The following is a 26,161-nucleotide window of genomic DNA, read 5'->3' as shown; positions in this document are numbered from 1 at the left end:
AGAGCAGCCTCTGGGATGTCTGCTCCCCTAATGAGTAGCTCCATGGGCAACACTAGTCATTGTCCAATGACCGTGTGTCCGCAGCCTGTGGCACACCAGCTCTTGCTCTGAAGGGGCCCAAAGCTTCCTTAGATCTTTCCCCTGTTAAATAAACAATATTTGAATGTGCATTGGTCTGAATTCTTTCTACCGATGTTATGAAACCTTCTTAAAAAATCTCTAGCCAGTCAGTAATGCTACCAACCACTTTTGTTTCCAAAAGAAACTGGATATTTTTGTTTCCAAATTATTCAGAAGAAGAGATTCACCTGTTCCCTCCATTGAGTCACTGTACACAGAAATCTGAAGAGCCCTCTGCAGTTTATCTCAGGCTCTTATACACAGTCTGTAAAGGTGGTTTCTCTTGGTGTTTTTTTTTGTTTGTTTGTTGTTTGTTGTTTTTTGGTTTTTTTTGGTGTTAAATGAAGACATCAAATATTCCAAAGGAATGACACAGGCACACACACACACAAAAAACAGTCCTCATCTGGCAAGGCTCTTTTAATGTTGTACTTTTACCAAACCACAGTACATACTTCAAATAAGGCCTAACAGATTATACTCTTTATAAATTTACAAACAATTTATTCTCCTTAAAGAGATCATATTTTATCAGTCTTGTGTATTTCAATGAATTATATGTTTATTCAAGCATAACATAGCAAATGTAGCCATAAATCTTGTAGACTAAGTGTCTATAACAGAGGAATCTCAGATACACTATACTTTCAGATTAGGACGTTTTTTAATATACACATTTTTGTTTAATTAGGGTAACTGTCATCTCCTGGTTATGCGTCCCATGGGAAAATTGTGCTCAAGAAAGAAACTTGTGGACTAGATTAACTGCAAACAGACAAGGTCTTGGTTCACCTGACAGGAAATTGGGCCAGCTTTGTAGGCACATAACCCTGGGATTGGATTTCCACCTGGTTTGGAGGGAAGGGGTGAGAGGCTGCTTTTGCTTTCCTAATAGCTAATGGCCCTGTTTTTTCCTGGGTACTGCTCCACAGCAGCAGGAGCTAGATCAGTAAGAAAGGACAACTGCGCTTCCATCCCTAGCCAGCAGCCCAGGTTATTGAGAGCTGGCTGGCTGGTAGAGATGAATTACTCAGAAGTGGCATACAAATAGTACTTAAAAAAAAAAAAAAAGAAAAAGGGAGTAAAAGAAGAAAGGAAGTAAAATGACCTGCCTCTGTAGCAATTTTCACAATATTCTGCTGCTGCTATGTATATGAATCTGATTCTGAACCATCGTTCGTGTCCCAGTCTCTGCTGATCCCTTTTTCTGCTCACAAGGCTATACCCATAGACCAGCTGCTGCTAGCTTGCTATCTTGTCAAGCAAAGCCAGCGAAATAGGAGCACCTCACTATGCTGTGAAACCCCCAAGAGACTGCTCAAGACACTATGTTTTGAGGACCTCACACTGAGCAACATCACGGGCTGTGCAAGGCAGGTGTTTCTGAAGTGTTATATGGCACCGATGGCTTCAAACCATCTCTCAAAGATTGAGAAACAAGTTCCTGCTTGAGCCCAATATGTCCCTGCCAGAGAACCAGTGAGGAAAGAAAAAAACCTGATACTGAGACAAAACCCAAATCCAAACCATGCAAATAATAGTTGAATAATAGAAATCAAAATCCAAGCCTGTACCCCAAGTCTCCCTTGCAACAGAGACAGCTGATTGCTTTCTAAAATGCAGAACCAGCCATTTCTGTAGCTCCTAAATAACGAGTTTGGCAATAGTTACCATGCACAAAGTAAAGGCCACTTATAAAACATCTCCATAAAAATATCTATTTATCTCTATATCTCTATTTATATATGTCAGTAAGAAGCATCAGACTGAGCACAGCCCAAGCACTCCATGATGGGGGGGAAATCTATTTAATCTTCATGAAATTAAGCACTCTTAGTTAGGATTGGCATCCACATGTAGGATTAATTCAGTATAGGTAATTTCCATCAGGCTTCTTTTAATTAGCAGTAGTCAAATGGGGTAGCAGAGTTGTTGGGGAGCTGAAGCCTTTCAGGAATATTGTGCCAAATCATGCTGTTGTGTCAGAGGAACTCCCTGGACGCAGGCTGCTCAACGTGTGAGTCAGCCCATTAGGACTGAAGATAATTTATGTGACACCTGCCCAGCCAGCCCACTGATGGGTCTTGATCCACTGAAGGGCAGAGGAAAAGTTCCCCATTGCTCGTGTGTGGCTGAGACTGACCATGCAAAGCAGATCTGTGGAAAGCCAGTTCTCTCTGCTTCATAGTTAATAGGAACCAAGTGATGCCTTAGCCTTCTTTATTCAAGTGACTCTGATCCCTTCTCTTAAGCAGTTGGAGCTTCAAAAGATCAGATACAATGCAGGAGTTACAATGGGGTAAGTGTAGTATCTCAGCTATTTCACACACAGAATCATTTTTTCCCCTCCGAGATGCTGATCCAATGAAAATAAAACTATTTAGTAACCAATGTTGAGAATTTTCTTGGATGTGCTCATAACTGAAACCTGTAGGGGGGCTGACTTGTTGGCCCTGCTGAGGCAGACCTTTAAGGCTCCAAGAGACTAAAACCACTAGAAGCTTTTATAATATCATTTGTTTGTGTCCTACCTTGGAGATTACAGCAGCCTTGTATAGCTGCTACAAAAGCACAAGGGAAGGGGATGGCTAAGAGCTCAATCTGACATCCTGTGGCCCTAAGGAAAATAGATGCCAGCTTTTGCTAGACATTAATTTCATTATTGATATCTCTTGGGAAAATTTGAACCAAGCAATAGAAAGTAACCATGATGAGTGGAATGAAGTGCAGCTGCCTAATTTCCAGATTCTCTTTGCCAGACAATGCTGTGATTTTGGAACAAATATAAACAAGCTATAAAATAATGCCGCAGATGGCAGAAACCAAACTTGTACTTTCAGTCACTACTATGAACAGATAAAAAACCTGCTGCAAATACAAAAGATGACAGGAATGACAGCACATAACCCTTTCACTACAATGGTTACATTTTAGGAAGGTGAAAGTCTTCACCTGCTCAAAGTAGCAAGCACTGCTGAGAAGGAGTTTAAAGATGACAGTGAAAGGCAGTAAATTTGTCAGTGAGAGGGAACACTTCTAAAGTAGAGAAAGAGATGTGAAAAAACTCAGACCTGTCAGCAATTTTCTTTCCTTGGAGTAATGGGTAGAGGGGTTTGGAAAAAAGGAAACATTAGATGTCTACAGAGATCTTACTCCTTACTCTTACCAGGAACTGCGTAATGAAAGGGACTTTACGCTGTGTTTCAGAGTGTGCAGCAAAGGCAATTTCTCTTTGTTACCTTACCCTGTTGTAGTAGTTTATGCTTCAGGAATAAAGGTCTCATTAGTGCAAGTCACACAAGAAAACTCTGCAGACAGACCTTGATTTTATAACAGAAATAACTTACAACTAGCTGCTGATACTGCGTCCAGTGTTTTATGATGGCAAACCATAGATCTACTTTTAAACGTTTACCCAAAGGAGTTTTTCAAGACAAAGCAGTGCAGGGCTATTTGTTCAGCTTGTGAAAGATTTATTGACTATGCCAGGGTCAGACTCCTTCAGTGACACACGCACTGTAAGCATGAGAATGTGCCGTTCAGAGAACAAACATTAGCATACAGTGGATGGCTACCTTGTCTTTATTCAGCCAAGTTAATTTATCTTACATGCATGGGGTTAGAAAAATAATACACAGACCTGGCTAGTTGCTCCATTGCTAACCAAAGCCATGATGAAATGAAGGAGAGCTGTTAGGCTGGAAATGTTCCAGATGAAGCCTGCTTCCACCTGACATGAGTCATCTAACTTTACTGTTTTCTGGCTGATTCAAGAGTTTGTTGCCTTGCTCCAGTGACTCTGTCTGTCTTAAAGAGCCTGAAGACAGCCTACCACCCTGGAAATGGAGTCAGTGGGGAAAAAAACAGTATGACTGGACAGGATGCTAGATTATCTCATCTAGGTTCCCTTTCCCACAAAAGGTTGGACCAGAAGGTCTTTTGTGGTCCCTTTCAATCTGTGATGTTCTATAAGATGGAGAAAAAGTGACAAAAGACAGGGACAGGTAGCAACAATCTGAGAATTGTCTTCTAAGCAGGTAGAAGAGCTTGGGACTTGTGACTCTGTACTCTCACCAGCAGCCTAGAGTGGCTTGCTTAAGTTTCACATCTTCAGCTGTAGTCTTGCAACAGCCTGTTTCAAAGCATGTGAACAACAGGAGCTCAAATACTTTGGCCAAAAAGGCAAGGAACACATGGCAATATATAACTGGCCACAGCACTGTACCTACCCCAAACTCCTGACTGGAAGGCAAGAACCTCTGGTACAGTTTATTGTTCTGCATGCTAAGCATTTCCTCAAATGGTTTCTGTTCTAGTGTCATTCCAGTTATTTACATTTCTCACCTGTCAGAAAATGTCATCTACCAGCCTTTTCAATAAATTAGAGTTTCTTAGAGCAGCTCTGTGCAGAATTCAGAATGCCAGTTGTCGAATATTATCAGTATAAATACCTATACGTTATAATTAATATGGTGATAGTATATCCCTGACCCTTGGGAGACAGCAGAATTAATGCTATGGAATCTGAGGAAATAACAATTTGCTCTTCTTTAATACCCTATTACATACCAAGCAAGAACATTAATCTATGGCAAAACTAAAGGTACACACTTTTATGTTTGTTGTTTAATCCAGACGCTTTTCCTTAAGGAAACAACAGCAGTGGGACTACAAGTAGACGTTATTGGAAGCTGAATCACAGAAGAAGCAGGATGTGCTAAATTTATTACTTGCTTATATGTATATTTCCAGAGTATATCTTACCCCCTTTTCACTGAAGTGGTTCTGGTTGTGCTTAAATAATTGCTCAGCTTTTCTCACATGATACTTTGAAAATAGAAGACTAGTGAAAAGAAATACTGCTCTGTGAAAAAACCTGTTGATACCAAGCTTTTTTTTTTATGGTGACATTTTACAAAAGACTTTTTGTGTAAAAAAGCCATGAACTGGCCCCTTCTCTTCCTGATTCTTAAGCTGTTGGCATAATGAGAGTTTTGAGCATAGTGCCTCAAGAAGAAATCTGTTTATTTGTGAAAGTCAGAGTTAAAAGAACTGTGTTACGGATTGTTAAATAAATGCTTTTCCATTCCCAGGTCCAAGTCTTGTCTCATTTGAGGCACCATATGTGCCTGCTACTGTAGGGCACAGTCTGAGTTTATCTCCAAAATTGCACTTAATTCAAGAGCGAGTGAGTTTGCTAGCACTGCAGACTCATGGATTTGGAGCAAGTTTGGTATCTTATCCACCCACACTACGGCAGCAATTGCCCGAGTGGTGCAGACATCGCATCCCGAATAGCCTTAGGTTTTGGAGGTGCACGTGCACACCCACATGCCTGCAGTGAGACACGTGTGGCAACAGAGGGAGCAAAGACTCTTTGTGTCACAGAGTTCAAGTATCAGTCGGGCTTTAGACTTGAACCTTCACTCCCATCTCTTTGTCCTAGAGATTTTTTTTTAAATGAAAAATATTCCTACATAAAGCGTGGCTCTCCTTCTTGGGGCTGCAGCAGTCAGCACAAAAGAATGGCCAGAACACGGTCACACAGTATCCCACCAGGACTTTGCCACTATTATATTCCACAAAGGAAGTGAAGGTCTTGGAGGGATCCAGGGATTTGGTGGGTGGTTAAGGCAATGCATGCTGTAGACAGAGCAACAGTCCCTGTGATTCAGGTGGTTGTTGCGCTGATGCTTCTTTGCCTAGGTTTCACACTCTCCCATTCACATGCATAGTTCTTTTATAAAATGCTTCATGTCATAAAAATATTTTAAAGCCTGATAAGGTAGTTTATTGAAAGGAACAGACACAAGTCTGTTGAGCTGGGCATACATTTTTCTTGACAGTTTCAATAAAAGGCTCTCATTCATGAAGGAAAGGACAGAGTTACGGCAGGAAAGGAAAGCAAACAACCCACACTCAGTCATTTGTCGTATGTAACCCTTGTGAGGCTGGCAATGCCACCGAATCTGCAGTAACAAATGTGAGCAGAACTGATAGCAGACTGCTTGCTGCTAACTGCAAAGTGATCAGAAAGGGAAAAAGCAGAAAGGCAGTCATTAAATTTCTATCCAAACCCTGCTCTCAGACCCTCTGCCCACCACAACGAGTACAGATGTACACTCCGTAACAGATAACTCTGATGCAGGAGGAACACACTTGCACTTCAATAAATCTTCCCTGATTTTAGCACCCTCTCTTCCAGCATATAACTGCATTCCGGAGTACCTTTTTTCATGTACTGGGGTTCTTTTCTTAAGAGGTCATTCCAACTTCTGTCCTTTCCAAACTGATTTCCTGGCACTAGAGAAGTTAAAAATATGGGCAGTGAACAGAATATCCAAAGCATGAGGAAACAGCTGTTACAGTGATTAAAACTATTTCAAATGTCTTTCTCCTTTTTTCCCCCCTCCTCTTTATTTACCAATCTGGTTTCTAATAGAACTTTAGTTAAAAGGAAAGACATTCACAAAAGATATTTATGCATACAAACACACTGCCCTTCATTCATTCTAATTTGCATGCTGTTGCTGTTAGAAAGTAAAGTTTCTGTTTAATTTCTCTAGGATGGATAATGACATTTGATTACCAGAATTTAGGTTCTGCTTTTCAAAAATGACATCCTTTCAGGATCACCATGCTTGATGGAATGTAAAATCATTCATGGGAGAAACCATATTGAAAGCTACTGCTTGTCGAATTTAGATAGCTTCACATTTCAACAGATACCCTGGAAATTAGATGAATCTGCCATTAAAGGACATTGTTTTAATTGAGCTCTTATCAGTACAATAAACTTGTACATACACACCACTGCTTTGGCAGTCTTACTAAAATATTTGTGATGACCATCCCCTCACATGTATCATGCTGCCTAGAGCATGACGCTAAAATGCTGCCGTACCTTTGAAGTAGTAACTGCTAGAAGAGATATAAAAGGTACAGGTAAAGTTTAAGACACAAAAAATACAAAGCAGAAATGCTCCAGTACAAGTTAAAGATACATACTCCTATTTCATACATCTGAATTTTCTATCAGTAAATATGGAACAATCAGCGCATGAAAGACCTGATTCAAAACCGCCAGACTGGATTGCGGATTTCCCTTGAGGCTGGGCTGACATCAAAATAGGTTTTCCATTGTTTTGTCTCTTTAGAGCTCCATGGCTCATTACCTGGTGGTCTGCAAGTCTTGTGAATGAGAATCCAAAATATTGCTTACATTATTTCACTAACACTGAGAGCTCTGATCTCCAGCCCAGTCTTGCTCTCCCCACTGCTGGTGGCAGTTTTGCCATCATTTCCTGTGGTGTCGGGAATGACCCTTTAGAAACACAGCTGGGACACTTTGGTTCCCAAACCAGTACAAGAAGCTACATTTTTCTGCACAGTTCAAATAGGTGAAACAGCTAAAAAACAGGTGATAAAAGACTGATTATTTTAATATTCTTTGGGGAAAGTACAGAGTTTTATAAAAGTAGGATCCACTCTCCCCTCCAACAGATTTTCCCACATACCTGTTAAACAACATGGTATTTTGGCACAAGTAAGAGTGGGTGAAATAAACCATGGATGTCGTTTCATCCTTCAATGATGGGCTTGCAGAGGAAGAAATCCTCAGAACAGACCTATTGCTAGCAAAATACACAGGCTATGTCTCAGAGCCTGCTCCTGCTTCACTGACAGGATGCTGAATGACCACTGCCTATAATTAAACATACACCATTCTCAGAAATTAAATACAAAGCAGACAGGCAGGAATTCACCCAAAGTCACCAAATGCCTATACAGAGACCAGCTGCTCATCGATAATATCATGTCTAAGGCCCAGTTCAAGGAGAAACAAAAATTCTAATAATTAAAGGTTTCTAGAGTTATGAAAGTGACTGTATTTTAGCACAGCACTAATGTATTTCACATAAAAAGGTCCACGGTGTCCAGTCAATGGAGAGGTGCAGATGCTCATGACTTGGTTTCAGAAATTCAAACTGTTTTTCAAACTTAAGACACTAATTTATAACTATAGCTTATGCAATGGTCAAAGGTTATTTGCCAGAAGTTCTGGCTTACAGGGTTGTGGGAGACTAGCTGGTAGTTTTTTAGAAAATCAGTGAATAGGTGTCACAGGCCTCACTGCCATAACCCAGAGACAGCTGCCTCTTGCTTTGCCAAGAACTTGGTTAGACATGGAGACCAAGCCATCTTTCCCTTCTAGTACCATGCAGAGGAATTTGGCAATTTACACTACAGCTGTTAAATCTGTCTCTCCCACATAAGTAGCAGAGGACTCTAGTCTCTCAGGATACATAAGTCTGATCTTCCTCACAGACATTAAATTCCGAGTTTTTTTTCTGCAAACCAAATCCCAATCTATGCAAATGATGCTTTATTCATTTCACTTGGTAGCTTGAAGTTGCAGGCAAGGATGTTTTCCAGACTGGACTAAAATACCATTAAAACAAAATGAAACATAAAATCATATAGAAAAGATAATGCCTTTTCAATCCTACAGAGACACCTGTGATTGCTATGTGGTTTGCTGAATGGTGGTGCAGGGTAGATCCATCCCCTGCTGATATTCTCCAAGGTGAGAAGACTTATTTTACACTCATGATTAAACCCAGGACTCATCTGCTTGATTACAGACAAGAGAGGAAGAGGTTAACACTGGAGGCAAGGCAAAAGACTGCAGAGCACAAGAGTGACAGAGGTAAGTTTTAAGCCTACCTGAACCTCTCTGCCACTTATATTACCTGAGAAACAGTATTTTTTTTGAAACTGGCAACTCTCTTGTATGATAATTCCAAATCCATAAATAGAAGAAATTAATGGGCTTGATTTGCTCTGATATCTATGTTCAATGATAATGTTCCTCAAGAACAGGACTTTAGACTACCATCCTTAATACCCAAACTATCAGGCCTGTCTTTCTGACAAATTGTGCTTATCAGTGTCTTGTTTGGTAAGACTCAAATATTTTCTTCCCCCTACATGATTTTTTAATTTATTTTTAAAGTGTCAATTAGAATAATGAAAGTTGGAACAAAAGAAATAGGGAAATTAAAAATGTTAGCACTGCTCAATGTAGTAGTTTGCACATTTGGGTGAAAAATAAATCCTTATAGTGCAGAAAAATGAATTAAATCTGTGCGTACTAAACACAGAAATATTAAAGATAAAGCAAATCTAGGACTGTCACAAGAATAAATACTTTTAAAGGGAAATTCCTGGTATTGTTTCTGTTCTTTTAGCACGTGGCAAAGCCCTGCAGTATATTCAATCCTTCATTCTGTTCCACTGCACAACCTGTCCATTAAGGCCTTAAATTCCTATCAATTCAGACCATAGGAGAACCATGCTTCTCTACAGAGGGAAAGCTAAAGCTTTGTTATTGCCACCAAAGGATATTAGGTCTTCAGGCTGCCCCTTTGTCTTTCCTACTAGCTGCCTGCTGTTCAGGTGACACTTACGACTTTCCTGATTTGAGAGGAAAAATGGGATGCAGTGCTGTACTTGGCATTGGCCTTGCTATTTTTAAAAATGCCTTACAAAGACAGTAAAATAGTTTGGGTAAATCTCCATATTGAAAAGTAACTCTCACCAGCATGCTGTGTGTTTCTCATGTGCTCTGGAGGCAGAGTTTTCAAGCCTCCTTTGCCTCACCTTCCTGACTGTGCAAGCGCTGCCAGCAGAGGCTTTCCTTGCAATGGGACTGAAACAAGGAATTTAAGGAATAAATTGCTACTCTCAAGTTGAAAAAAAGAAGTATGTGAAGCCTGTGGGTTCAAATGCATTGACTAAAGCCATACTAATATTTCTATGACAGCCTATTATGAAGAAACAGAAGCAAACAAAGTCTGGCTCTAATTCCCTACTACAATGTACAGTATATGCCAATATGCCACAGGCAGAGTTGAGTTTAACCTGGCATGTGCACCAGGTCACCAGTGCCATAGACAAAGACACAGAAACAGACTAGGTCTACAGACTCACACAGCATCATCCTCCCTCAGAGACCAACAAAATAATACAAAAAACCTTTAAAGCCTCCTGTGCTTATGATAATCCTCTTTACTAGTAATAGTAGTAGTCGTAATAATAGTATTTTTACATTGTTGATGAGAATTGCACACAATCAGTGAGGTGCCTGGGTCAAGAAGATGGGTCCTGCCAGGGCTGACATGGGCCAATGAGACGTTGAGAAACTGGCGAGTAAGATTTGCATTAGTCCTCACCCCCTGTCCCACCCCCAGCCTGAACCCCTGGATCAACGCCACCGAGATAACGGTGATGTGGCCAAAGTGCAGCGCTGAGGGCAACCTGCGGGGAAGTGGCCAGCCAGGAACAAACACCACACCGGGAAGAAAGGGCTGCCACTTGTTCTCAGGACAGAACAACCCACATTTCAAACAGCTTTTAAAAATTGTAAAAAACCAGCCCTGTTTCTTGTCACAGGTATCCAGAACATTTCTAAACACACACAGAAATAGACAGGTATTACTTAAAATTGTAACCAATGCTGAAGCTGCAAAACTGATCTTTGTTGTAGTTGTTGGGATACAGAAGGGGCAATTTGCTGTAAATAAATATTAAAAAGTATTTTTTTAAATGCTTGAGATATTCTTTTTGTTTTTTCTCCAGTCTCCGTGGTATTTTCCTGTCACTTGCTCCTCCAGTTGTGCTGATCTTTTTATCCTATGTGTGCTCAAGTGTCCGGCACAGAGTGTTCTCTCTCCACTGCAAGAGTCATCCCAGTCCCACCCTGGCCCAGCTCATATCCCACCCCAGGCCCCATCCCCGTGGGCTTAGATAAGCCATTCCTTCTTGCTCTCGTCTATGGTCTCCGTGAAGTTGGGGTCATTGTTCATGATGGCGGCGTCGGCACTCTCGGCTGACTCTGCCCCTTTGGCCTCGTTGGTGTGGTAGGTTCCCTTGTGGCGGAACATGTAGCGGATCAGGAACACCAAGGTGCAGAGGATGGTGAAGATCACCACTGCGATGACGCCTACACACAGGAGGAAAGAAAAGATGACTATGGTGAGACCAGCTGCAGATTTTAACACAAAGAAAGGATCCCAAAACTCCTTTGAGCTGAGTTGAAGCTACTCAGGCAGTTGAGCATCACCACAGTTGCTTGGTTTCTACTACTCTAATATTTATATATAGTTTTCACCACATACACAATGCAACTCTGTGAAGTCTGCTGGTGACTCTCTCTCATCCCATAGATAAAATCTTCAACATTAACATCTACTTACAGAGCTAAGATTTGCTGACCATGAAGCAGAGGGTGTGAGCACTTCCAGAACACAGATTCCACCTCTGATGTTCACTTTCTAGTCAAAGGCTGTAAAGACCTATCATAGCTCGTTTACGCGTCCTTGAAAATTGGCTCGGCTGACTGTTGGCTCATGCCACCCACTAGGCGCTGGCTCCACATAATTGCAGATGTTACTGCTTTATCATCAGTTTTAGCCCTAATTGGTCTCCCTGCAACGGTCTATTTTGGGTTCGACCCTGTTACAGAGAAGCTTCATGAATGGTATCCTCTTAGGCATAGGCATCTATGTGACAAAACAGCACTGCTCCTGTTCGGGCCCTTCTCCACAGGCATAAGAATCTTCTAGGATGAAGATGCTATGAAATGTTCAGGTTAAAAAAATCTTGTAATCAGCCAGAGTTATGTTATGATGCTTTATGTTACGTTGGGCAGGTGAACTGAGGCTGTTCAGATGTGGCCTGAATTTTTCTGAGGAATGCAACGCTATCCTTTCGGCATTGTAAAGTTTCAAAGTATAAGGAAAAGTTATAAGTAATAATAAAAATATAAATTAGAAAGGGAAAATTACACAGCAAATCAAAACTAAAGCAATAAACCTAAACCTGGATATGGAAACATTTACCCCTGTTAGCAACTGCAATTCAGCCATCAGAGACATACTGCAAAGTATCTTGGAAAAGTAGAGAGTTTTCTTACCTCCAATAATAGCTGAGTTTCTGTTAACTCCATCTCCTATAGCTTGACCATTGTATGGGAAATCAGCACTCGCTGTAAATAGAGAATTAAAGATTCATGTTGTAATAGCAGTGGAACTTCCGTAAAAGTTCAGAAATACACCCACCATCCTCAGATACAACTTAAAGAAAACTGTGATCACTAGATATTTATCTATAGACGAATAAAAAGAAAAAACGTCTTTCAATATTATCTAATCCCTCTGAACTACTTGCTTCCTCCTCGTAACAAAAATAAAATTAAAATAAAGGAGATACTCTCAGTAAGCATTACTGTTGATCCAGAAGGACATTTTGTCCTTTACTAACATAAAGTCAGTAAGTTTTAAGTGGTAAATTAGCACAAAACCAAACAAACCCCTCTATTTTTAAAAGTGTGTGATCATATTATCGCAGAGATTTTTGCCTTTGTCTGTGCTACCCATCAAAGGCTTCAGAAGTTTCCAGGATTTGGTGGCCACCATTGTATACAACCTCAAGCTCTTTGAAAGAAAAATGGGAATCCTTTTTGCTGATGCACAGTCCAAGGTAAGAGAGGGGCTGCAGCTTCTATTGGTCAGAGCCATAGAGCAGCTACCCCACAGAGCACATGCCAGCACTTTTGTCACTCTAGGAGAAAGCCCAGCATGTCAGCTGAGCCACTGCTGGAGCTGCTTTGGAGCTTGAGGAGCAAGACTGTGAGCTGCAGGAGCTGAGGCACAGCAGGCAGGAGAGCCTGTGGATGAGGAGAGCCTCCAGCACACAGATAAAGAGAGGAAACACAGGCAGATGTGCCAGCACTGATTTGCGAGTGACCTGAAAAGGAGACTCCTTGCAGCAGAACGCGATGAAATTGGGTGGAAGCCTTGGTTTTAACCTCCAGAAAATATCACAGAGGCTTTTCAAGGCCATCTCATCAATTGAACTTATTATCAGCATTTTCTTTATAGTCAGGCATAGCAACTAGACACTGCAGTGACTAAGAAAACCCAAGCAGCTGGGTGAGTGATTGCAATCATTTGCCTCTTTGCCACTGGACTATGGCATTGATTTTGAAATAGAGAAAATGTTGCTAAAAGTGGCTTAACTGGAGAAAGTTAAAATAATCAAGGATATGAACTACTTCTTAGGGCAGCATTTAAAACCCAGCTGTATTTTCCTTGCTTGATGGATTAGGTGATACTGTATTAAAAAAATCAATTGCCTTTACAGACTGGTGATGCATTCAGTGTACCAAAAACTGGCTGAGGAAATTCAACTGTCTTTCTGTTAGCATGGAGTAAAATCCATAATAAAGTTCCTTTTCTATTGTAAAGCAGCTTCACAAAAGAATAAATGGTTTCAGCTTGCCATATGGCCTGAAAGGAGGTCTGGGGCTAGAGTAGCCCTCTGTGTGCCTACTCTGGGAGAGAGTCGAACCAGCTGTGTATTCAGCAGCTAGTTTTTGGCTGGCTGCCTGTGGGACAAACAGGAGCGCACTTCTCAGAGCTCCGTGGAGGGGCCCTGTCCAGCAGATACTGCCAGCAGCACTCGTGTCTTTGACATTTGTTGGTGCTCTGGCTTCTGAAAACCTTCTTCTGCACCTCTCTGAAACGAATCAAGCTACAAATCGTAAAAGATAAATAAATACCTGGTTCTATATCAGTGGATTTTGCTCCAAAGAACTATAGAAGACTGTTAATAAAGACATTTTGGCACAGGACCCATAAACATACCCTTGCAGTGCTAAAAGGGAAGGGCTGGCAGTGGGAAATCCTAATTTTAAACCTGCCCTCCCTGTATCTGAAGGAAAACCCTAAAGCCAAATAATATTATGGGGAAAGCATCAGTTTGCCAAATCACAAGGAATTCCCCTCTGCCATTCTAACCCAAAAGGAGGTCCCTTGTCATCTGAACATCACCACAGGCAGTTAACAAGTCCTAGCACTTGCCACTTGGTTGAGAGTTGGTCTCCTGTGTCCTCACACAAGAAATCTGAAAATCTACAATGGTCATGTTCCTCCTTCCCTTAGAATTGAATATTATATTTTATCTTCTTTTAAAAGGTTATTTCGAGGACAATGGCACCAGTGAAGCTTGAAGAAAGAGGAAAGCTGCTGTTCTTGGCAGTACAATCCCTCCCAAGCTGCCACATCATGGTGGCTATGCTACAAGGGATTCCTGGCAGATGGAAGACCACAGCCTATGATGTCCAACAGGCACGGAAGCACAATGCAGGATAAGAAAGGGCATGATGCAGAATGTGGAGCTCCATCCTTGATCTTGTCTGAGAGCTGCTGCTGGGACTGGACCCAATGTCTCCACCCACAGCTGCTGCCCATTGCACCCAGTCATCTTATAGACTCAGGAGGAGCTGTCCAGAGCAACAGGCACATGTGGTTCACTCTGAGACTCCCACCTCTGACAGAAAGGAAACAGGAACATGAATCTGGGAGCAGGGGACACTGTATTTCAGCAAGAGCTCATCACCAGATTGGTTAAATTGTGCCCTGCTGCAGCTGCTGGAGAACCAGGAGCACTGCAGGGAAGAAAAGGAGCTTAGACTTTCATGAATCTTTTGTTTAAAGCACTTGCAGCAGTGTTGGCAGATATTATTGCCATCATTAATGAATTCTTATTCTACTATTCTTGTGTAACCGAGAGACCTGCTTGTGTATTATGGGCAGGGTTTTGACTGAAAAACTGTATCTAAAATCTCAGCCAAGTGTGGGGTTACAGAATATATCTTGCTGAAAAAGAATCTATACAATTATTTTACTTAAAGTATTACTACAGATGGATAGAGGAAAAAGAAAACAACTAACTAGTTTCTTTTCTTAGTAGAAAGTTCCCTTGACATTCTTCAGTAGCTCCTCAAAAGATCAGAAAGAGCTACAGACCAGAGGTCTAAGAGTCATAAAAGGGTAATTCCTGCCACAGCAATTAGGCTGAAAAGAACATATGAGGGTACAGTCCTTGATCCTCCAAGATGAACTTAACAGATTATTCTCCCCAACAGGTACCAAGTGCAGCTATTTCAGATAGGAGTTACATCACTCAAACACATGGGGATTCCTCTCTGATCTTACTACAGTCACATTCAATATTAATGCAATATTAAGCAACTTTGCCAAAAAGACAACTAACAAGGGTTTTTCTTCCATTGCTGCTGAAATTCAGGAACTAAAAGAGAAAAGAACACGTTAGAGCATACCAACAGAGGGACAGCAGTAATACAGATCCTCTGGTAAAAGCACAGAAGACTACAGAGTGCTGTTCATAGGTTGTAAAGAGTAATTCCTAAAATGAATCTTCCCTAGGTTTCTCCAAGTAGCCAGGGTCTCACTTGTGTGATTCAAAACATGAAACACAGAGCAAAGAGCTTTTTAATCTATCCTGGAAAACAGCTACATATTGACCCAAGAAATGTCCTGCCAACTCCCTGAAATCCTCTGCTCACGCAGCTGTGGCACAGAGCCATCAGTTTGCTGTCACGGCACAGCAGAGACTTGTTTCTAAAACCTGCAGCCAGTGTAGGGACAGATTGCTCTGCCTCAGGAAATGCTAAGCTCCTCTGTGGCTTACGAGCATCACTTCATCTGGTTCCCTTCCAGGATCCAAGCTGGGTGATGCTGACCTTTGCACCCTGTCTTTCCACAGCAGGTCATCAGGTTTGCTTCAAACACCACCATCCTGAACCTAACTTACATAAAGGGACACAGTACACTTTGCTTTCTCTTTCATGGGCTGCTCACTCCTTGAATTTTTAGTGATGCCTCATGTGTTGTGTTAGAGGGTTACATGTATGTCCCTATTATGAACCATTTTCCTGACTTTATGGAAATAGAAATCTTCACAGTCACAGACTTAATAAATTTTTTTTAGTACAAGTTACCGGATATTGGAAAAAATACACCCACTTGGCAATTCTGGAACTACCAGAACAGACGTGCAGCTTAGAGGGAAAATTGGGGCTTTTAATTTTAAAACAAGGCCATAGTTTTGATAACCACAGAGTAAATCTACAGAGTCTGAACTTATGTTTTGCACTTTTCAACTTTCTGTTATTAGGCTTAGGGTAAATGGGGTTAAAGAAACTTTGCAGCATCTAAAAGAGTGATTAGACTGGCTGCAGGCAAAATCCATGTGTTGGCCATCACTGTAATGACATTTGAAGCTTTAGATGACCACAATAATGTAGTAGGAGACCTACCATCCTTCAGCATGCCCAGCAGGGTCATTGCCACAGCCAGATGCAAAACAGCAGCCCTCAATGAATGGAGAGGGGAGGTGGGACTGGATAAACAGAGCGCAATTAGGATTAAATGTTAAAGATGACAGATGTGCTTGGTTTAGCTGAGTGAATTAATTCTGCTTCATTATAATAGGCATGATTTTGCATCTGCCATTTTCAGAGGGAAAATGTTTTACAATGGATCCCACATAAAAGCCTTTTGCAAATTCACAGAATTGAAATTAAAAAATGACCTTGGTAAAGTAGAAAAGTAGTCCAGAAGATGAGTGTGGGCTGAGAAATGTGCAAAAGGCTGTTCAGTAAAGGCAAAGGGAAACCCAAAACCAAAGGGGGAGATTTTCAAATAAACAGCAATATCAAGAATTATACAGTAAAAAGGCAAATTTTGTTTTGAGATACACTACCAGGAGTGTTATATATAAGTCACTGGAAGCAATTTTTTTAACTGAACATTTTTACTGAGTGGGAAGTCCTGGTTAAAATACAGCATGCTACAAAGGAAGATACAGTTTAGATTTGCTCCACAAAAGGAAGTGTGAGAGTTATCACACAATTGATGAAATGTGGAGTGCCAGAAAATCAGTTTGTTCAGACTAGATCAAATGTGTTGCATGACTTCTTTGGCCTTTCATCTTTACATTACAGATGTCCACAATTTTGAGAGGTATTCTCCCATTTTTAAGACCAGTTGGGTTTTCACATAAACATGAACTAGAGAGGCAACCAGAACCACTGGATCTGGTGATCAGAAGATATATAAAACCTGCATCAAACAAGGCATTGATTAGAAGTAGAACAATAAGATAACAAAAGAAAAGATATGAACTATAACTCCTTCTTCCTAATTGTATTTTGCAGCCAAGCATCCAAGAATTGACCTTGCAACAAGAGCAAATGCTCACTTACATGTTAGGATTATGAGAAAGTGTTGGACACTAGCTCCATTCACTAATCTGTTCCTGCATAGGACCACAGCATGGAGAAAAATAAAAGCAAGCTTTCTGGTGGCATTCTGTAAATCATGTCAACTCTGCTGGTCAGATGAGACTGTACTGCTGTGGTTTGAAATTACAGAGCTCTCCTTATTACAGACTCTAAGTATAGAGCCTAACTGCTTGACTCTTGATAGTAAGTTAATGGTCAGTCACAGTCACATTCCCCTTCCTGAAGGGACTGGATCACAAGTGAAACTCTAAACACATGCACAGGAATGACGGAGCAGGAGTAAACAGCTCCATTACACAGTCCTACATCAAAGGTGAACAACACAACCCTTAGAGTGTCCTTTTTTGCTCATCCCACTGCCCATGCCCACCCCACCCACTTCTCTCCTCCTGAGTTTGGGTCTGTGGAGAGCTCCCATGACAAGTAAACTGCAGCAATTCAGCAAAAGAAAAGAAATCCTAAGCAGTATTAAAAAAGCTGTCTCTTTTAATGCACATCTTTATGTGTCTTACTTTGTATTGAAAGTTCCTATTTTTTTATTTTTTAAATTAATACATCTACTTTTTTCCCTACTTCACCAAGCTGAAAACTCAAAAACGAGGAAAACTACCACTACTTCTGTTTTTCTAGGCATTTGAGAGCAGATTCTGAGAGAGGACTGTTTAACATTAAACTCTGTTAACAGACTTTACTTGAAGTCCTACTGACATCAGGTTAACTATAGAACCAAGAGTCTGGCTGAAGTGATTTTTCACATTAAACACCTCCAAGTTTAAAAAAAGCCAACCTCACCCTTACCCCGCCACAAAATATTTAAAAGATATTATCAACCATCTTGTTTGTAAAAGGTCGGGTTTGTTCTCACATACTACGTGGGTTCAGTCGTCACTCCTTGAACTTTTAGTGATGCCTCATGTGTCATGTTAGAGGGTTACATGTATGTCCCTATTATGAACCATTTTCCTGACTTTATGGAAATAGAAATCTTCACAGTCACAGACTTAATAAATTTTTTTTAGTACAAGTTACCGGATATTGGAAAAAATACACCCACTTGGCAATTCTGGAACTACCAGAACAGACGTGCAGCTTAGAGGGAAAATTGGGGCTTTTAATTTTAAAAATGCCATCTTCTTCTCTCTGTTGCCAATAATGCTAATTATTTGGAACATGAAAATCTCCATGTTGGAACAAAATTCACTTATTTCTTCAATCTTTTACAACCATCTTGACTGGGGGGGGATAGAGAGGAAAAAACCCTAATATAAGTGACAAAAAATCCTCCAATGCATTAGTGCTATTTGGACCAATTACTTAAACCGAGTTTTGTCACTCGGTTCTTTCAAATCAAAAACATTTTGAAAGGTTAAATTTTTTTTTCCCTAAGAACTTTTCATTGAATCTCAAGTGGTTTTTATGTCAGCTGCTGGTGAGTTCTGTTGAGAGTGAGAGAGATACATGCACAGAGATAATGGAAAACACAAAAACTGTGGTTTTACATTTTTGGGATGAAGGGTCTCCAATCCCATCTTTTTATTACAGTGTGAAGTGAGTATAAATCAAAAAATCCTCTGAAATGATGGTTTAATAGAAACACTGACTTCTGAACACCGGTCTGCATGCAAACGCCTGAGACAGTGTGGGAAAGTAAGTGGGGTTTATAGAAGAAAAGTATTGTTGGATGTTTCTGTAAAAAAAAGCATGAATTTTGGAATGAACAATGGAGCTGCCAACAATGAACAATGGCAGTGCTGGGAGACAATGAAGTGAATGCCCCATGGTCAATGAACTGGGACAATACAGACTCTCAGCACTAGACAGCAGACAACCCAATCAGTCCAGATAGCTGTTTGTGAATTTAGGGCTGTGTTATCAGCCCTTTAATTTCCTTCTGCAGGTGAGCTTTGCTGTCCATACTCTTAAGGAGGGGAGGAAATGGAGTTTTATCAATGGCTTACACCAAGAGAGTTGTACAATATTATTTCTTTTGGTCTTGAAAAGCAATCTTCCTGGCAAAGGGACAGAAAAGCTTGTGCCTTATTAGGAGACCCACCCCTGCAGCTTAAACTCTCCCAGTCAGTCCTGGGTGAAATACAAGACAGGGAAAACATTCCTTCACTCTCTGTTGGGACGGGTTAGGTGATTCTCCCTTGCTTCCCCCTTTGTATGGTCATTTCACACTTTCTTTTGCGCACAAGCACATAATTGTACAAAGTAGTGGTAAAGCAAGACACTTTATAATACTAATATCTGACACTTGTATACTACAGAATTTTATTCTCTATTTTAAAAGGAGAATAGACATTTAGCATCACTTTTTGATTTTGTTTATCTGCAGTTGAACTTCAGCAAGTTGGATCTCAGAATCCGTATTTTGAACATTTGCTCTGCCAGATTTCCAGTTGATTTGCAGCACATTAGAGCACCCTCATCCATAAAAGACCTAAACTCATCTATCTTTTAATTCCTAGTAGCAACATCTGTTTGACACTGAGTCTCACTATGACTCCAGACAAGAGTCATGCTGGCCTAAGATACCACTTCCATGAAAATTTTATGAGCAGTACTTACATTTCACCTGTTAAGGAAGATACACAAATACTTCCTTTTAAAATTAATGTAGAAGATGAAGTACTTTGGTGCTCTCGAAGGAACAGTGGAGTTAAGTGCTGAGCAAAGCCTGGCTGTATATAGCTAATCTTGGATAATGGACCCAGAAGGGAATATGTGAAAGAAACACCCCTCCTCTTCCCCCCCCACCCAAAAAAAGAGAAGAAAATCCACCCCAATGATCAAGAATAGCAAACAAGCCTATAAACTTTTGACAGCTACAAAAAAGGAGGAAAAAAAAAAAAAAAAAGAAAGGCTTGGATTGGGGATAAGAAATGAGTCAGATTGGAGAGTTTAAACCTAAACACCCTTTCATAGCTGTAATGACCTGACTTCAATCTAGAATTACCTCTTACACAGGAATTAAGTGTGATTCTGCCTGAGGAAATGAAAAAGAAAGCAGACACATGAAGTGCTCAGGCATTTAAATGCTTCCTTCTCTACTCCATTTTCCCCCTAATTTATGCCATCCCTATGTTCCTAGTTAAGATCAGTACTTGTGTAAAAAATACAGTCTTTGCAGAGGATGGAAAAGACTCTCTTTTTAGAATTAGCACCTTCTCTTGACACTAGGTAGCAGCATTAATATTCAAATCACTGCTTACGAAACAGCTACAATACTGGTCTGTCAACAAATGCCAGAAGAATTTACAAGCTTGGCAGTCTGCCAGCTGTCTGATGCACTAGACAGAGTGTCAGAAATTCCACACTGAAATTATATAGTCTTAAAGTTAAGAGAGAGCTATGCATAATTGTGTGAAGGAGCTACATGGGATTGAGAGAGGCATTTTTATTCCAAATCAATAGAGAGATTTGCAGTAATTCAAGCACCATAATTAAACCCTTTAAGGATGAAGCATTGATTGTGCCAAATTTCAGACAGATGCTCTTCCTAGTTAGCTGTTTGATGGGCAGGAGAAAAATAGAAACTGTTGCATCTAAATGTTTACCACTTACCCTCTTGCCTGCAAGAAATACTTGGTGCTTAGAAACTGAGCCATGAGTTTCTGCTAGACTTAATCCCTCCTGACAGACTGACAAAAAATGCTACCTTCCTGTTTGAAAACAACTCAGGTCAAGGCCATGGACTTCTGAGACAATATTTATATTGGGAGCATGGGGGATGAATGCTGGTCACTCTCAACAGAGTAAACAATCACAGAAACGCATCAGACTCTGGCAGTGGAGGAACCTGTTAACCCACAGGGCAGGTTGCAAGTGCATCTTCAGTCTCTTGTATAAAGAGTATAAATATTAAGCTAGCTTACTGGCAGACAAACAGCCTCCCAATGTTTACACGCTATGTTAATTAAAAAAACCAAACCAACCACCTCGAGTAATCACTAACCCTGAAGAGAGAATCTGGCATCATTCTCTGATTGCAGTACAGGTTTGATATGCTTGAAAAAAGGAGGAGCATCATTTCACTCTAGCAAATGCCTTCATATCTATTTCTAATTTTGCCAACACTAGGATCAAATTTAGATGTGTAAGGCTGCATCATGAACAGAAGTGGTGCAGCTCCTCTGTGCCTCCTGCCTGGCCTTACATGCCCCTTGTAGGAAGCCTAGGGAAGCGACCCTGCTCCCCTGCCATCCCTTAAAAGAGAGAATGAGTGCTATGTCCTATGTCACCATCAACTTTAATGCTCCTGCTCTTGGATGAGCATCTTGCTCACTGATGTGTACAAGACTCTTTCAATGTCTGTGGCCAGGAGAGTGTTTGGTTCATGTGTTTCTGACTAAAGACCACTTTGTGGGCTGCATTGTCACCCATCACATATAATGCCTTTGATTCTTCTTTCCCACTGTGTCATTTGTAACAAGCCCTTGACAAGGGCAAAAGCTATTTCCTGTCTTCCTAGCCACATCCATACCAGCACACATCTGTCCCAGCCTTCTCCTCAGGTGCTGCTGCTCTGCCCTCTGAGATGTGGTACCAGCGGTCAGGGGATGAGACGCGACACAACTGACAGCGTCCGAATGTGGAAGGTGACCTTCAGCACTGCCACCAGTAACATGAGTGACACCTTCTCTTGGTGCAGAAATTGACTGCTGCTCTCTTTCACTTGACAAAGAAATTAGCTGGCAAAATAGGTGAGCTTGGATGTATGGCCAGTGCTCAATGCTGTTGCTCCCTTCTCTTGCCATCACTTGTTAAAGGAAGAGGGATGAATTCATAACAAAAAGAGAGAGAATCCTGCAAGCAGCTTTTTAATCTTGATGACAGTGGTACATAATTTTGCCAGACATGCTCAACATAGGTTTCAAAGTAAGCTGTTGATTTGTGAAAGGCAAGACCTTTCAACTACTACAAAAAAATAAAGAGCATTTAGGGTTTAAACATACACAGTCAGAAAAAAGTCACACCACTCGGAAGAACATTGCAGATGTAGCACTTAATCCTGCTCCATTTAATTCATGATATGTTGAATAGGTTTAACTAAATCCCATGTTAAATACTCTGAATGCCATTCTGTTCATACTCAGAGTAAATGCATCTTGCAGCTATAGAGTGCCATGACAGCTTAGAGCTGCTAAAGCATAATTTGCCAACTATTGTATGTACCTTGCTTTTCTGGGATCTCCTGCTTTTAGTCAATTCAAGATTGGGTAGTTTGGCAAGCTGGAGCACATTTTACCTAAAACAGAGATGTAATGGGTTTCTTTTATCCTTTGTTTATATAAATATGGAAAATTTAGAGGTGAAATTCCATTAGTAAACTGTAGAACCTTTATCTTAGGCAAAAGCACCCACATACCGAACAATGTCACTACAATAATACGCAACTTCTGATATTAACTACAAGGCATTTTAGGTGCGGAATTTTTTTACTACAAAAATAATCATGTTTGGGCTTTTGTTTGCTTTTCTACAATAAGCAAGGCATCAGTTATCAATGACATATATCTTAACTAATCTGAACAGAGAGATATTAAAAACTCCTTGCGATTAGCTTTTTTTTACCTATGTGACAGTAACAGATATTAAAATGCACACCAATACAATTAAAGGATATAGAAATTAAAACATTTGTTTTCAATTGTATGCCAGATAGGTAATTTGATGGTTTGGACAATATATAAAGGCAGAACACATAATTTTTAAATACTATGTTCATTGATCAGGCTCTTTTTAGCCTCTTTTCTACACTCCTTTTGATGTAACCAAGGCAAACTGAATTGTCTGACATGAACTGAGATAATACAGATGAGAGGAAAACACAGGAAGTGAACTATATTGATGATCTGCCTAGATGTCATTATTGACCTTTTTCTTTTAAATCACCAGAAAGTCACGTTGCAGAAAAGAATGACTTGTTGAATTCCTGTGCTTCATCATCACCAAGAAAGGATCACCATAGCAACAGGAAAAGACTATGCATTGTGAGAATACTCACAAGCTGAACAAGATCATGGTTTAAGATAATGTCCCAGGAGCATGGCAAAATGCCAGTTGGGGTGGGGAGGAAGGGAAGTGGGACTTCTACAATAACAAAGGAATTTAAAAAGATCTAATATTGTAAATGTGAAATATATGTGTATTCAAGGCTAAAAGAAAGTGCAAGGCAGTGAATCGACAAGCTGTATAGCTCATTTGTCTGGGGAGAAAATTGACAGGGCTTCTTATTGATAAATCCCTGAACTAGTTTTTAAAGGTCAACTGCCAAGTGACTGATGTGTGTCATTATGATTTTCACTTTAGCCTCTCTGTTAGGGCATCCAAAATGTTTTGCAGCTAGCTGGACATGTTCATGCAGTAGCTACACAGAAGAGTTTAAAGAAAACATTTAATGTAGGCCACCCATCAGGCAGAACCTGCTTAACTTCTAGTAATTATCTGCAAAGTCTGATCCAGCACTGCAGTTGAGAGGTGAAAGGATCATTACATTTGTTGTCTGGTGTATCTGTTCTATTTAGACACTTATCTTTGACCCCCTCCTACAACATTTTTCAATCCTCAAAGTTCGATTCCTCAATATTTGAGAAACAAAGCTAAAAACCTACACTTGACTCAAAATATGAATCAGGATGAGTTCAGAGTATGACATTGAATGAGATTTGAACCACATGATACTTCCCACAATTTTTTTCCCGATTTTTTTTATTTTTGCTATGAAACACTCATCCTTCGCTCTCATATTTTGTTAAGAACTATTTAAAATTAAATAGGTAACATAACACTAAAAATTACAGACAAAAACATGTTTGAAATGAGAAATGCTGCACATAGTAACTGCTGCTTTCAAAGCCATGTTATTTGCAACCATTTCTTTGTGGCAAAGTGTGAGTGGCTTTTGCTTTAACATCACTACAAGTGTTTCTGTGAATTTCAAAACTGCTTTTTGTCTTTGTCCCTTCAGCCTGTTTAGTGAAAGAGTAAATTCACACTGAGAAAATGGAGACTATTCTAGTTCTGGAGCCAATTACTTATATCTTGGATTCCTCCATTTTCTCTCTCAACATGATTTTTGTTAGAAACTCTTAAGCAGGGTTTGGGAAACATAAAAAAAATCCTCAGTGAAAACTGCCAATTTACTAATGCAAAGTGACACTAAACCCCAGCATTTTAATTTAGCAGCCATGAAGATCATTTTGATGACTGACAGGCTATGACTTTGATGACTCAAGGTTACACAGTCTACAGTATATATTTTTCCTGTGACCGAACTATCTGTGTCAGACCACCACTGATACTTTCACAAAGACTGAGTTGTTTTTACTGACACTGATAATGAGTTGCTGAGATACCTCTTTGTACCATGGAAATGTCATCCACAGTAGAAGTCAGACATTGCTCACCAACACCTGAATATCCTTTTACTCCTGAACCAGTGAAACATCACTCCTTTGCTGTGAAATTTACTTCTACCGTAACTCACCTGACGTTGCTTTCTTTGGTGTACAGCAGTCCCTCACTAGAAGGCTTTGAAACAATATGATCTTTTCCCTCTACTGCTGTGGATCACTGGAGGGGACAAGAGGAGGGGTTCCTAGCTCCCAGTCTAACTAACACTAATCATTACCAAAAATGAAGGTGAGTCCCTTGAGGTCTGCCTGCTCATGACTTGAAACAGTTAAGTCTGACAATGGCAATGAAATTTATTTTTTCCTGGCAGAAGTTAACAGACAGCCTGAGCCAACCTACTGGCATGCTGCATGTTCCCTGACATCCTTCATGGTGTCTCTGCGACCAAGTACCACAATTAATTCAGGAGAAAAAGTGTAAATTGTAATCTGTCAGGTCAACAAAGTTTCCAAGACGAGATTGAGCCAACACAAGGTCAAGCATAATGTCATGTGGCAAGGACAAACAGAACCTCTTTCTCTGAACTGCAGGAGCTATTAAAACAGTGCAAATATCCTGAGTAAAACCCACCATAGTCTTTTACTAGCTTGCGGTGAAATGAAGTGGAAGGAAAAGTAACCAACAAAAATTAACAACCAAAGCCGATTAGATTCACATGATTCACAGCAGCAGTACATCCTCAAGAAGATAATGGCATGCTTTTTAAAGACATGACCCAGTGAGCAATCCTTCAGAAAATGTGTTTGTATAGAAAGAGGAGCACAGACCATGACCTTCAGGTACAAACAGGTCTACTAATTTCAGAGAAGAAAGGGACTACTAATTTATGATGAAGAAAATTTAGGTAGAAAATTGCGTGTCTTAAGTGGGTAAGAGACATACTGAAATCTTACAATGGCATGGCATGGCAGCAAGGAGGGAATGACAGGTTTTAAAAAATGCTACTGCTTGTATTAATGTTTGGGAGCCTCAGCTCTACAAGGTGCTCTGTCTCTCCTTAGAAGCACCTGCCCTACTTTTCTGCTGAAGAAGAGATGAAAGGAAATGCTGCAAGGAGTTCCTTGACATTGCAAGGAAAAAAACCCTAAACAACAACAACAAACCAAACCAACCAACCAACCACCCACAAAAAAACAGACCTCAAAGGTACGACCTTGACATGTACTTCTGAGAAAGACATATACCTGCCTCCTCTTACATAAAAACTGGCATATGGATGCATCCCCAAACACAAAGACTAATCATTATCAAAATCATTATGGACCAGGATTTTCCTCTAGCATCTTAATTTTATGCCACTTCAAACACAACAAATTTGCCAGAACAGGTTCTAATTTACACTCTACAAGTGAAATCAGAGTGAAGACACAATGCAAGGGAGGTGTCAATGTACACCTGACCCCATGAATCTAATTTAACCTGATAGTCAAGAAGCAAAAGAGAAAAAAA

The 26,161-nt window shown here is 40.3% G+C and overlaps 1 protein-coding gene across 1 annotated transcript in view; it reads right to left on the bottom strand.

Moving 5' to 3' along the window:
* Positions 1–522: 522 nt before the first annotated feature.
* Positions 523–26,161, bottom strand: part of CNTNAP2 (contactin associated protein 2) — a 1,047,411-nt gene continuing 1,021,772 nt past the window's right edge. Inside the window, exons 23-24 of the mRNA XM_048297819.1 lie at positions 12,098–12,169; positions 523–11,125 (exon numbers count right to left, since the gene is read on the bottom strand). Coding sequence (XP_048153776.1) covers positions 10,926–11,125; positions 12,098–12,169 — 272 coding nt within the window. The 3' untranslated portion in view covers positions 523–10,925. The remainder of the gene's footprint in view (positions 11,126–12,097; positions 12,170–26,161) is intronic.

The sequence above is a fragment of the Corvus hawaiiensis genome, chromosome 1 (assembly GCF_020740725.1).
Source record: "Corvus hawaiiensis isolate bCorHaw1 chromosome 1, bCorHaw1.pri.cur, whole genome shotgun sequence".
Taxonomy (NCBI): domain Eukaryota; kingdom Metazoa; phylum Chordata; class Aves; order Passeriformes; family Corvidae; genus Corvus; species Corvus hawaiiensis.
Note: the sequence above shows the minus strand (reverse complement) of the source record. Positions and strands in the feature narration are given on the sequence as shown.